This window comes from Mytilus edulis, chromosome 1 (assembly GCF_963676685.1).
Source record: "Mytilus edulis chromosome 1, xbMytEdul2.2, whole genome shotgun sequence".
Lineage (NCBI taxonomy): Eukaryota > Metazoa > Mollusca > Bivalvia > Mytilida > Mytilidae > Mytilus > Mytilus edulis.
Window position 1 is genome coordinate 117,316,694 of NC_092344.1, and position 14,079 is coordinate 117,330,772.

At 31.2% G+C, this 14,079-nt stretch overlaps 1 protein-coding gene across 14 annotated transcripts in view; it reads right to left on the reverse strand.

Annotated features, from left to right (window-relative positions):
- Nucleotides 1–14,079, reverse strand: part of LOC139502288 (otoferlin-like) — a 135,544-nt gene that overhangs the window by 65,414 nt on the left and 56,051 nt on the right. For 8 of the 14 annotated variants that reach the window (XM_071291809.1, XM_071291800.1, XM_071291785.1 and 5 more), the window contains 9 exons: nt 13,547–13,609; nt 7,794–7,878; nt 4,930–5,045; nt 4,392–4,432; nt 3,599–3,785; nt 2,913–3,099; nt 2,153–2,370; nt 1,195–1,303; nt 298–608 (listed from right to left, as the gene is read on the reverse strand). In XM_071291809.1, the coding sequence (XP_071147910.1) occupies nt 298–608; nt 1,195–1,303; nt 2,153–2,370; nt 2,913–3,099; nt 3,599–3,785; nt 4,392–4,432; nt 4,930–5,045; nt 7,794–7,878; nt 13,547–13,609 (1,317 nt within the window). Of the gene's footprint in view, nt 1–297; nt 609–1,194; nt 1,304–2,152; nt 2,371–2,912; nt 3,100–3,598; nt 3,786–4,391; nt 4,433–4,929; nt 5,046–7,793; nt 7,879–8,784; nt 8,870–13,546; nt 13,610–14,079 lie in introns of all 14 variants that reach the window. The other 6 variants (XM_071291816.1, XM_071291792.1, XM_071291734.1 and 3 more) reach the window with 1 other exon arrangement.

Below are 14,079 nucleotides of genomic sequence, written 5' to 3' on the forward strand. Positions count from 1 at the left end.
TTTTTAACATGAACTTTAGTTATTATTCAAGGTACTGGTCGAGAACATCACAGCTTAAAATTCTCAAATAATAGCTTTTCTTAAATAAGTTTTTTCAGGCAATCTTTTCGAAAATATTCTTTCAACATAAAAAGAGCATGATAAACTAAATGAACTGAATGATGTCTTTGGGCCATGTGTGTTATACAAATTAAAAACATAATGTACTGTGGCCATTATATACAGGTACATGTAAAACTAATATTCTTTTGCATTACTATATTAAAGACTGTAAAAATCTCCTGTATAAGTACCCACCAGTTTCTCCGCTATTTTGTCTATAATGTTAGTGTTATACATTCTCCTTCTATGGTCCTCAAAAACCTGCTTTACATAAACACATGGCTTGTCCTCATAATACGGCAAATTATAATAAAATTTGTCTCTAGAATTTGGTCGTAATGGTGGAGTTGTACTGTGCCATTTTGGTTGTTCAGAAGGAACGGTGTTGGATACTAATGGTTGATCTTCATCAGCTGATTCATCCGAGTCGGTTTCCTCACTACTACTGTCGCTGCGTTTTTTCTTTGTTGGTGGGTTATAACCATCTAATGTGTTTCCTGCATTTCCTGTGAAAAGTACATCATAATAACATTATTTTTTAACATGTGATCTGTTTATATAATTGTATAAATAAACCAATTTTTCAAGACGTTTCGGCCATTGGCCTTCTTCAGTTCTTTATTTTTCCTCTCAACTACATGGCTGACATTGCATTTGTATTTCCTTTTCAATCATTGAAAAGATGTTTTATAACAACCAGTTTACTTGGTGGAATACCCTTCAGAAAATCATTAACAAGAAACTAAATGACTCAGGAGATATTAAACAGGGAATAACTTTTCCTGAGGTAGAAAAGCCTTAAAGATATCTGTGATATAAATAATTGTTGTTGCTTAGGCATGAACTATAGGTAATTATGACTTAAACATTTGTCACTTGCAAGACAGAATTGACCATACAATTACAAAGGTATAGAGATAGTTATACATATCATAATTAATGTACAAAAGTAGAAATTTGACTGCAACTCCTTTAAAGTATGGGCGCATGATATAAAGTGAAGAGATATTTTGGCATTTTCGTGTTTGAGACCATCATGCAAACAGATTTCCTTGTAAAATCCAGATAATAGCTTGTTTAACAATGACTTACCAATACTGATTTCAAAGTGAACTGGTTTATCTGCATATTTCTTGTCTATCATGGTGGACTCAATAACACAACCATAAAGGAAAAACTCTTCTGGTTTCCCAACTGCATTCTATAATAAAATTACATTTTGTGTCAATAACAATTCCAATATAAATATAACTGGTACCATAATTTCTGTATTACAGCAGACAGAAAGAAACTCACTCATTTGACAACTGTTTTATCAGAGGTTTATAAGCAGGAAAATTAAAAGGACTTGTGATTCTTCATTTCACTGACATATTTTTAATAAAGATAATATTGTAGCCTCAATTTTCATGTTGATTTCTGGATTTTAGCAGATATTTTGCACAATTGGAAAATAATTTAGTTTCAACTGTGTGTTTCACCATTGTGTATTAGTTACAATTGAAAAGGAAAGATAAATGCCACTCACTCAGATAATCCCAAATCTTAATGATTACTGATTTACATTTAATTGTTTGGAAAATTAAATCTAAAAGAAATGATTCATATTTGTAATGTACTTTCACACGTTCTTTTATCTAGATACTTAAAACATCAGTTTAAAAAAATTGGCATATTTTTCAAGACTTAATTTTAGGGTTATGAAATGGCTCTTTGTAACTGGGGTCTTATTTAAATTCTCATAATAAAAGTGCAAACATAACATTTTGTTTGTAAGTTGTTGTTCATTTACACCAATTTAACTTTAGTAAAATTCATTGCAGTTATCTCCCATTATGACTAAACCTGAAATTGACAATCTATATGCTGATTTGTATTCATCATGCTTTTACAACACTAAATAGGAACTACTTTTTCACTGCCACAACATTTCAGAAAACTAGAATTGAAGTTCAATAGAAATAAAAACATTTTTTTTCATTTGACCTTCAAATCTATAGCTACATAATCAAATTTGTCCAAGAACATGAACATTTTGATATGTATCTACCTCAGGTACAGGTAATGCACTCTCTAATTCTACAGAGGCTGGACAGGAAGAGTCAGAATTCTCTAAAATTTCTGTTTTCATGGAAATCAATAGTCTGCCTCTGTAGGACACTCCTTCTCCAAGTCCATCATTCAAGTGGGTGTGTTCGTCTAACAGGCTGTAGTCTCTTGTTGATCCATACAAATTTATCCAACAAGGACCAAAAGTTGGCAGAAAACCTACAGATAAAATAGTAATATTGATTTTTATCTGAACTACTTCAATATGCAATTACAATGTGTTGTCAAAATATCCAATATAATGTTTTAACATATCATTGAACACATTATATTGTTACATACACTGACAATTAATAATCATAAATAGAGGCTTTGAGGAGCCTAATACAGAGGTCTATGCACAACTTTACACAGAATTAGTAAGTCTATTATCCCAAATGAGGACAATCCTTTAACAAATTTATTGGACAACATTTTTGACATCCAACAGATTATGGGAGTGCAAAATGTTTACAACTGACTACAGTAACTCATACAGGTTTTCAAGACTGGTTGAAATAAAAAGTACAACCAAAAAATGAATATGTTTACAGGTAACAGATGACAAATCAGGGGTACTTAATCATAAGAGCAGCTCACACTGGCCTTTTAGGTCACACGAACTGAAAATTGGTCCCTCAATGCAATAAGCAAGGGTGCTTATCTTTCATACATGCATTTGTATGGTTCTTATGTGATACATATCATTTTACAAGTTATACCTTTGTCTCCCTCATTAGATATTTTGGCTAGATCTAAAAAGTGGGTTCCTATAACATCATCATTGACTTTGTTTTTGTCCCTTAATTGTATTTTGAGCCTACGACACAATGGTGGAAACATTTCTGTGAAGACTATCTGTTGGTTCCATATAGGTTCATAGAACCCTTTCTGTACATCTGTTTTACCCTGCAATACAAAATAAAGGTTTAAAAATTTATAAAGTTAAATTCAGTACAATCTAATGTAGCCTTAAATATAGACTTAGATCAAAATATGCATTCATCTCAAGTAAGTACCACAAATTAAAACAAATGAATGGATGGACGAAAGGAAATAAATATAATATGGCCCCTTTCCTTATTTCCATTGATAAAAACCTTCATAATTTGTTTTACTATATAATAGATTTATAAAAATAAGGAGATATGGTAATATTGCTAATCAGACAACTTTACACCACAAACCAAAGGACAAGGAGGTAAACAACAACTGTGTTACCTTCAACAATGAGCAATAACTCATATTGAATAGTAACTGTACAAGGCCTCAGGGTAGCAAAGTGTGGAACCAGCAGAAGATAAAACTAGCAGTTTCTTTTTTTTCCTATTTATAAAACAAAATACTTAAGTGTTTGGAATTTTATTATTTATATAAATATGATTTTAATTTTAACCATAAGACTTACTATATGACCAGCAAAAGACACTTTAACATAAGGATCTACCAAATCTTTACTTTCACCAGTGAATGCTTTCTTAACATTGGCCACGATTCCTGTATTCATCTTAGGTAAACCCTGAGCTTTGTGTATACGTATCACATATTTGGCACGTGATCTGTCAGAGGACACACCATCTGGTAACAACAGATTTCTGTAAACAAAAGCATTTAGCAATTCAATTGCACTAGATCACATTTATGCAATATTTTTTTTACAATAGAGTTATCTCTCTTTGTTCATAATTTGAGTTGTAATGGAACACATTTATGCCATATTTTTTAAATAGAGTTATCTTTCTTTGTTCATAAATTATTTTTTTAGAACGAAAGATTCATATATTCATACACAACTTATGTAATTTATAATATAACAGTTATACTTATGGTTATACAAATAATTTCATAACTTGAATGTTTGAATATTTATCATAAGGCAATTGCAATCATGCAAATATCAAATCATTAGGCTATTCTGGGGTTGGCACCCTTAGAGACTGACTAATTGTGGAAAATAAACATATTGCATATCAATTTTAGTATGAACAAAATATATTTCTAGAGTAATCTTTATAAAATATGCCAAAGACATTGTACTAACATCAAAACCCAAAACAGTTAAATAGGACTAGTTGAACAAACTGAAAATTTGTATTTGTAATAAAAAATGTCTCTTTTTTATCATCCCAATACTTATTATGTAAATGGAACCTAGTAGTCTAAAATAAAAAAGCGTTTTAAGCTAATGTGTACATAATTACCCTTCAATATCATCCTCATCTTTGTCTGTTTTTGGAGGAACCTGTTAAAAACAAAATTTTATTAATACGTCGTTGATCAGTTGGAAACACCTGTGAATCAATAGACACATTCTATATTTTGTTATTGGTGCTAGGTATTTTTGGTCGTTCTTTTAATATAGATATTTTTATAAGAGTTCTGTTATTAGAAGTAGAAACATTGGATCAACTCAGCTATTTGAACTGTTTTATATTTCATTTCCAATTACTATCAGCATGATCACTACAAACCTCATGGATGCATTAGCCTTCTCTTCAAACAGTCCAATCTTTCTGATAATTCTATCAAAATTGTTTACTAATAATTCAACTAAACATATTTCACATGTACATGTATGAAGGTCACATTAACATACATTAGCCTCTAGTTCTTTAATATAGTAATTCATCATATAATCTATTTACAATAAGGGCACATGCACACCATTCGTTACCAAGGAAAATGGTACCATAAAAGTGGTTTATTCTTTTTATAATTTGTATATGAAGGGTAGCCTACCTTTATGGAATCTCCTTTGCCTATTACAGCAATATCACATTTGAGGTATCCCTTTAGACCACCATTGATGTCATCTGGGTCTGTTAACATGGCCCACTTATGGTAAAACTGGTGATCTATAATAACAAAGACATGTAGAATATGCTCAAAAAACCTCTGCATTAATTATCCTTGAATTTTCAGAAAAAAAATTGTGATTTAATAACCTATATATGTAGGAACAATAACATATCAATAAACTGAATTATATCATTACTGTCAAATTAATAAGATTATTGAAGATAATATTCTACAAATAACAGAGGGCATTAATGGAGAAAAAAAGTCAATTGTATGTTTTCTACAGTGTTTTAATGCATTGGGGCTTTATTGGTTGTAATTCATCTCTATATGATAAAAAACATCTTAATGTATTGTGTCTGATGACAGATTATCTTTATCACAGAGCAGACATCATAATATGAGCAATCGTCAAGTCTCATCAATGCATAAAACACTAAATCAACTTTGTATTTTTTATTATGAATAAAAGTGGTAAGAATATAATGAATATGGTAACAGTATATTTAAAGAAAAAAGATATATGTCTAATTTCTGGAAGTAAATAATAAAATTGAGAAAGGAAATGGGGAATGTGTCAAAGGTCAACTTATAGTTTATAACAGTCTTCCAATAGTCCTAAACAAGGGATATAGAGTGAACAGTAGTGGATTAACGCAGTAAGTCCATTTCATTTTGGAACTCTAGTTTTTCTATTTTGCATATTCAGTTATACCTATTACTTTTTTTTAATTCTGGTTCAGTCTAAATGGTATCACAAAGATTTGAAAATGTATGTTATTACATTGAAAGAATATACATTTGAACTGTGAATTATTGCTAAATTATACCCCTGCTTTAAGTATTCCTTAAACAAGAGGTTGATGATCAAATGATTTGAGAAGGCCTTCTGGTAAAGCATGCTCACAGGAAGCTTTATACCTAAAAAGTATTTGATAATCAATAAATTCATGAACAATCAATGGAACTATGTACCACAAGGTGCAGTATATCAAAATGAGGCTTTATACCAAATATCAGAAAGCCAAACAGAACTACTAAATGGTACAGCAGTAACAGTATACTCAGACAAGACTTTATACCAAATATCAGAAAGCCAAACAGAACTACTAAATGGTACAGCAGTAACAGTATACTCAGACAAGACTTTATACCAAATATCAGAAAGCCAAACAGAACTACTAAATGGTACAGCAGTAACAGTATACTCAGACAAGACTTTATACCAAATATCAGAAAGCCAAACAGAAGTACTAAATGGTACAGCAGTAACAGTATACTCAGACAAGACTTTATACTAAATTTCATGAAGCCAAACAGATGAATTTGGTAAGATAAGTTATCATGCTTTACCAAAGGTCCCTTCCTGACAAAAAACAGGTTGATATTATCACATTTCTACACCACTTCCACTTTTTGTTTTAGTCTTAAAGGTTGCAGGCATACACTTGATGTGATTCATGACTAACAAGAATGTGTCCAAAGTACACGGATGCCCCACTCGCACTATCATTTTCTATGTCTAGTGGACCGTGAAATTGGAATAAATTCTCTAATTTGTCATTAAAATTAGAATGATCTTATCAAAGGGAACATGTATACTAAGTTTCAAGTTGATTGGACTTCTACTTTATCAAAAACTACCTTGACCAAAAACTTTAACCTGAAATTTGCACTATCATTTTCTATGTTCAGTGAACCGTAAAATTGGGGTCAAAACTCTAATTTGGCATTAAAATTAGAAAGATCATATCATAGGGCACATGTATACTAAGTTTCAAATTGATTGGACTTCAACTTCATCAAAAACTACCTTGACCAAAAACTTTAACCTGAAGCGGGACAGACGGACGAACGAACAGACGAACGAACGGACGGACGAACGGACGCACAGACCAGAAAACATAATGCCCCTCTACTATCGTAGGTGGGGCATAAAAATAATTGTGCTTAAGAGTTTTGCTACCTACCCTATTTGCTTTGCCCTCAATGTTATACAACTTGTAAATTGATGTTATGTTTTAAGCTGGTATCATACAAACAAGCATTATAACTTTTTAAATAATGGATTCCAATAAGATCTACATTTAAGCTACTTCAGACTTATGGGTAGGAAACATCAATTTGCTTTATCTGAATACTATTAAAAAACTGACATCAATCAACACATTGGAGAGCGCACTAACAGATCCACAAAAACATAATGCAAACTGTACATAATTGGGCTGTATTTTGGATTATTTAAATTTACAAATGTGGATGCAAGAACAAAATGTATTTTTACACTTACATAGACAAACCTTATCAAAAAAAACTAATGAAATATTATTCACTAGTGTATTGTGCACCTGCATGGAACACATTATCTATTTAAAATACCGGTATGTGTATAAATCTAGAAGTAAATGGAATACATCTAAAATGTGCCTTAAATTGTGATTTCTTTGCAAGTCTAACAATGCTACATTAATTTTATCTTCTCCCTCTTTTTTCAATTAAAAGAGTTCTAAATGTCTACAAAGTTTTACCCAAAATTGAAAATCAGCCCAACTATCTATACTTCTCATGAAGGGAAAAGCCAAGGATTACTGTTAAAAAGGAATTATTTAAAGATAAAATTAATGAAAAAGGCTTAAAATAGTAAGTTTTGAATAAGTTGAGTAAGTTCGCTAAAGAGCGAAAATGAAAACAAAGATGTTTCAATTGTAGCAATAAGCAATATTGAAGAAAAGTACAAAAAGATAAGTAAAACAGACAACACACATTTGGACTAGAGTCACATGGACTATATGCAGAGTACAGACCTTGGCTTGCATAGACAGTGGCTACATCCAATTTATACATTCCTAATGGTTTATTACTGCGTAGAAGTCGGCCAGACTGACATACCTGATATAAGATATACAGTTTATATGATAGATTATCATCCGTATACCTGAAAATCAAACTTATGTTATATTCTAAATAATGTCACCTTCTACATGTAGCATTTCAAGATGTTATTTCAATTTATTCGCAATTCATTAATGTTTAATGATTCAGTCCTCAATAGTCTAAAATTCTGTTATCTTCTAAAAGTTTTAACGTCTATATAATGAGCAAAACTTTAATGTAGAAAATGACTTTGTAAGTGTTGAAATATTGTAAGAAATCAACACTTTATACTACATGCAGTAGCTAAATAAATAACAAGATATTCCCCAAACCAGAACTTATGTGATACAGACCAAAGCAGTGTATAAGACAAGAAATTGATGAATCTCATCTGTATAGAATAATGATATAAATTCAAAGCATATAAGTACCACCAGCAAATTATTTCCTTCATATACAGTATATGTTTTCTTTTGTATGCAATATATATATTTATATGAGAGCCTGAGTTTCTGAACATAATGATTTGTTTGTGAAACCCTAGCTGGAAGCATATAATAAAAGCAATACACAAAGAAATGCTTTAAACCACAATAACATGATATAAAATAATGCCATTTTCATGTTTTTGAATTTTTTTGGTCTACCAAATTTATTTTAAAAGTTCATAAAGTCTCTTATTATAACTATTTAACGATATAAACCTTATAAATATTCAATTTTAAATATTATTCCTACATTAGAGAAACAGTCAACTCAGAAGAGGAATAATGGAAGGTATGTATTAATTGTCAACACTTTAGGTTAAAGAACATCTTGGTAGGTTAGACCAAAGACATGCATCATTAAATGACATTGGTTTATACAAGTTATTAGAAACCAAACCAATCAATCAAGAATAATAATTGTAATGAAATCTACCAGATGTCCCATATATATTGCCAAGATCCATCTTGAATGATCCTATATTGGTACCCTTTCGCAAAATATTACGAGAATGCAATACCTAAAACACAAATATATACATTTCATTCCACAACATGGTATAAATCAAGGCAAAAGGTTAAAAACATAAATAAATGGAGAATGTGTCCACAAGACACAGATGATGCCCCAACTTGCTGATAATGTTAAAAAGGGACATAACTCAAAAATGTTAAGTTACAGGGGCATAAATATATCCATCCATGCTGCACGTCAATTCATACTTTACTCTTTCAAATAATCATTCACTGGGATTAATACAAGTACTTGATATGATATGTATAATCCTTCAATGACTACAAGCGTTTTTTAAATAAGTGATTTTTATATCTTAGGAACCATGCAACTGATCATAGTTATTTCAAAATACTATGTACTGAACACCCAACAAGACTAAGTGCATTCTGTTGTTTTGCTGCAATTGTTTGAATAAGGCTTTCATCTAATTAAATCATGTGACTCAAATGGTATAATCTGTCTAAGAATTTAAAGAAATGTTGTATAGCTCTTTCATTTAAAAAAACACGGGACAAAACAAATATAAAAGCTTTAGCCTAAACATAAAGGATTTACAACACTAACTACACAACATGTAAAATGATGAATGCTTATTGAATGATATGAAGTATGAAAAACAACTACACATATAACAGCAAACAAGATTAAATTAGAGATCACTCATTATATCCCTACTCAATGTTTTGGAATAAATGTGACTAAATCATATATATATAAGTGACATTCTAAATAGATCAGTACTCTCCTCTCTTAAAGCAGTGGTATACATACAACTAGTTCACAATTGAATCTAACTTCTGAATTATAAAAAAAACATAAGAGCTAGGATATGGGGCAAAGTGCTTGACCTCTGAATAAATCTATTGAACTGGAATTGTCAAACAAATGGTGAAACAAATTATATTGTTCCCTGAAAAACAACTAAAGAAAGTTTACTGTAACAAATACCTTATACAAGTTAATAGTAGTTGGAGCCCTACAGGGAAATATTTACTGAGGAACATACCTAAAGCTGAAAATATGAAAAAAACAAGGAGATTTGGTATGATTGCAAATGAGACAAATATCCACCAGAGACTAAAGGGCCAGCATGTAATCTTATTTGATCACAGAAGGATAACATTATGACAGAAGGATTCTATTCATTACCCATTTAATAATCATGTTTGTGAAGGCCTATTGTGTTAAATCACCTTGAAACAGGTAATCCTGAAACAATTTTGACCACTGGAGCATTTAGGTTTTGGACATCACAAACACCAGCTCAATCCAAATAAAGAAAGTGTTGAGGGAAGAACTTGGGTTATAAATCTGTCAAGAGGGCATTGAACAGTCTACATGCGATGTTTTTTTATTTACTATTATCTTCCTTGTTTTCAGATCAAATGAATTATACTTTCACATGCTATGGTGCTATAAAAATGTCACCAAATTAACTCAATAGATCTGAGTTTTCTCCCCTTATCCAAGTTACAATCTATACTTTGGAATATAAATCATAAGAATTTCTACTTGCTGTAAATTACATGGAAATTTGATCAAAACATTTTATGATGCATGCTAACGATTCTACCTTTAATCACTTAATAAAAATACATGACCATTAAATATTATACGTAAATTATGTGATATAGAAATATTAATAGCTTAGTTTTAATTACAAATTGATTTCTATCCATTAGGAAAATCCTATATAATTTCAGTTTTCAAATATTTTCTGCAAATTGTATTATCTCAATTACGCCTACTGGAAAACATATTGTTTGAAGTGTGACAATACAATTCTAGTTAAATTGTTGACTTAATTATACCATACCAATTAATAATAACATTGTTTGGATAGTTTCATAATCATTGATCAATGATTGCTGTTTATCTTTGATCAATGATGAAACTTATACATTAAATATAGAAATATATAATGAGAAATTACTGTGACAATAATGTGTCATGAAAAATATTAAAAGATGTACTAAACAAGAGTGCACACGCTGAAATGTCTCACCTTTTATACTAATCATTGATATTATGTTGATAGTCCTAAGTATAAAGCTAAGCTTTATTACAACTGTCACATAAACTTAACATTAACCAAGATAACTACACAAAGACTAATGAACCTTGAAAAAGAGGTCTAGGTCAGATGAACCATGCCAGGCAGACAGGTACAGGTAACAATGCTTCTATACAAAATATATAGTTGACACATTACTTATAGTTTAAGAAAAATAGACCAAAACACAAAAACTTAACACTGTGCAATGAACCGTGAAAATGAGGTCACGGTTAAATAAAACCTGCTCGACTGACATAAAGATCATAAAATATTTCCAATACACCAAATATAGTTGACCTATGGCATATAGCATTAGATAAAAAGACCAAAACTCAAAAACTTAACTTTGACCACTGAACCATGAAAATGAGGTCAAGGTCACATGACATCTGCCCGCTAGACATGTACACTTAACAATCATTCCATACAACAAATATAGTAGACCTATTGCATATGGTATGAGAAAAACAGACCAAAACACAAAAATTTAACTATTACCACTGAACCATGAAAATGAGGTCAAGGTCAGATGACACCTGCCAGTTGGACATGTACACCTTACAGTCCTTCCATACACCGAATATACTAGCCCTATTGCTTATAGTATCTGAGATATGGACTTGACCACCAAAACTTAACCTTGTTCACTGATCCATGAAATAAGGTCGAGGTCAAGTGAAAACTGTCTGACAGACACGAGGACCTTGCAAGGTACGCACATATCAAATATAGTTATCCTATTACTTATAATAAGAGAGAATTCAACATTACAAAAAATTTAAACTTTTTTTTCAAGTGGTCACTGAACCATGAAAATGAGGTTAAGGACATTGGACATGTGACTGACGGAAACTTCGTAACATGAAGCATCTATATACAAAGTATGAAGCATCCAGGTCTTCCACCTTCTAAAATAAAAAGCTTTTAAGAAGTGAGCTAACGCCGCCACCGTAGCCGCCGCCGGATCACTATCCCTATGTTGAGCTTTCTGCAACAAAAGTTGCAGACTCGACAAAAAATTTAAGCTTTTACCTAAGCTCTTATAAACAATAATATATCATACTTCAAACATTGCTAGTTTCAAGGTCAAGGTCCGATAAACCAAATTATAAGTACATGTACACCTTACAATCATTCCTTACATTGTATAACGTTGACCTACAGAAAACTAGCCAGACTATGAAAACTTTATATTGACCAATGGACCATAAATATGAGATACATGTCGGATGAACACTGCAGGACATGTACACTTTACAATAATTCCATAGATCTCATATATAATTGATGTATCAAATAAAGTACTATGGATTCATTATTATTCGTTAGATGCCAATTTTCAAGGGTTTCGTGGGTACAGGTGAACCACGAATTCAAATGTTCAATGAATATCATATTTTCAATAGGCTTTGTATACAGAGATTGGCAAAACCACTAAAATCAAATACCCATGAATATGCAAGTTTCCAGCAATCCACGAAAAATTGATAACCACGAAAATAAATGAATCTACAGTATCTAAAAAAAACCAATTAACTACGAAAACTTATCATTGACCAATGAACTATGAAAATGAGGTCAAGGTCAGATGATACCTACCAGACAGACATATGAACATTACAATCGTCCTATACACCAAAAATAGTTGACCTTTTGCTGATATTTTAAGAAAAACAAACAGCACAAAAACTTAACAGGGCCTAGGTGGCCAAGTGGTCAAAGTAGTTACTTCTGTAATCACTAGCTAATTAACACTAAGGTGGTGAGTTCGAACCTCGTAAGTGTGGATGCAATCGACTCCAATCTTAATTAACTAGAATTGTCAGTTTTCTTACTAAAGGTCAGTTGTTTTCTCCAAGGACTTTGGCTTCCTCCACAAATGAAAACTGGTATTAAAAGTGGTGTTGAAACACGGACAAATCAAATCAAATCAAAAACTTAACATTGAACAATGAACCATGGAATGAGGGTCAAATAAAACCTGCCAGACTGACATGTTCATTATAACATATTTCCATACACCAAATATAGCTGACCTATTGCATACAGTAATATGAAAATAGACCAAAACACAAAAACAACCTTTAGCTACTTAACAATGTAAAGGAGGTCAAGGTCAGATGACACCTGCCATTTGGACATGTACATCTTACAATCATTATGTACACCAAATATAGAAGACCTATTGCTTATAGTATCTGAGATATGGACTTGACCATATAAGCTTAAACTTGTTCACTGATCCATGAAATGGGGTCAAGCTCCTAGGGGAAAAAATGAATATCATAGTGTAATAACCTTTTGGATAGTGAAATATGATAAAAGAATTTATGAAAAATATATCAGTTATCAACCAATCAAAATTCAGGATAATAAGATGAGGTGTAATTATAAAATCAATACAATGTAAGCTAGATCAAGAGTGATAAATGAAAACCACAGTATTTACCATATCAATTCTTTTATAACCTTAATCCCCATTGACCTTGACGATGAGTACCGTACAGTTCATTTTTCAATTATCCTTATAGCAACTTATAACATGTGAAATATACCCACATGTCCAGTTACAAGAGGATTAGTCTGTAAATCAAACTATTTATACCTAATTCTTGTAGTACTTACTGTCAGTGTGATGATTTTATCAAATAACATTGCAGGAGCCATGTGAAAGTCAAATACAAAATACTGCAAGAACAAAAGTAGTACATTTATGTAATATTCAGACATTAAAAAAACCCAATTACTGTGGATTCATCAATATTTGTTGTATACCAGTTTTCGTGGATTTTGTGGGTTCAGGTTAACCACGGTTTTTAAATGTTAAACGAATTATAAATTTTTCATTTGCTTGTATGCAGACTTTGGCAAAACCATGAAATTAAATATACACGAAAGTGTCAGTTTCCCTCAATCCACGAAAATTGGTACTCATGAAAATAATAATATAAATATTTTGGATTCTATTTCTATAAATTTGTCTGGCTCTCTTTCTTCAGCAGGCAGAGAAGAATTGTAAACCCTCATAATGTCCTTAAGTTTCAATGAAAATCCATGAAAATCTTTGTTAATTCAACTACAACTCACCGAAACTTAGTTATATTGAGTCAGAGTCTGTTCTTTATTATAGGTTGTATGATAACCAATATATATTATAT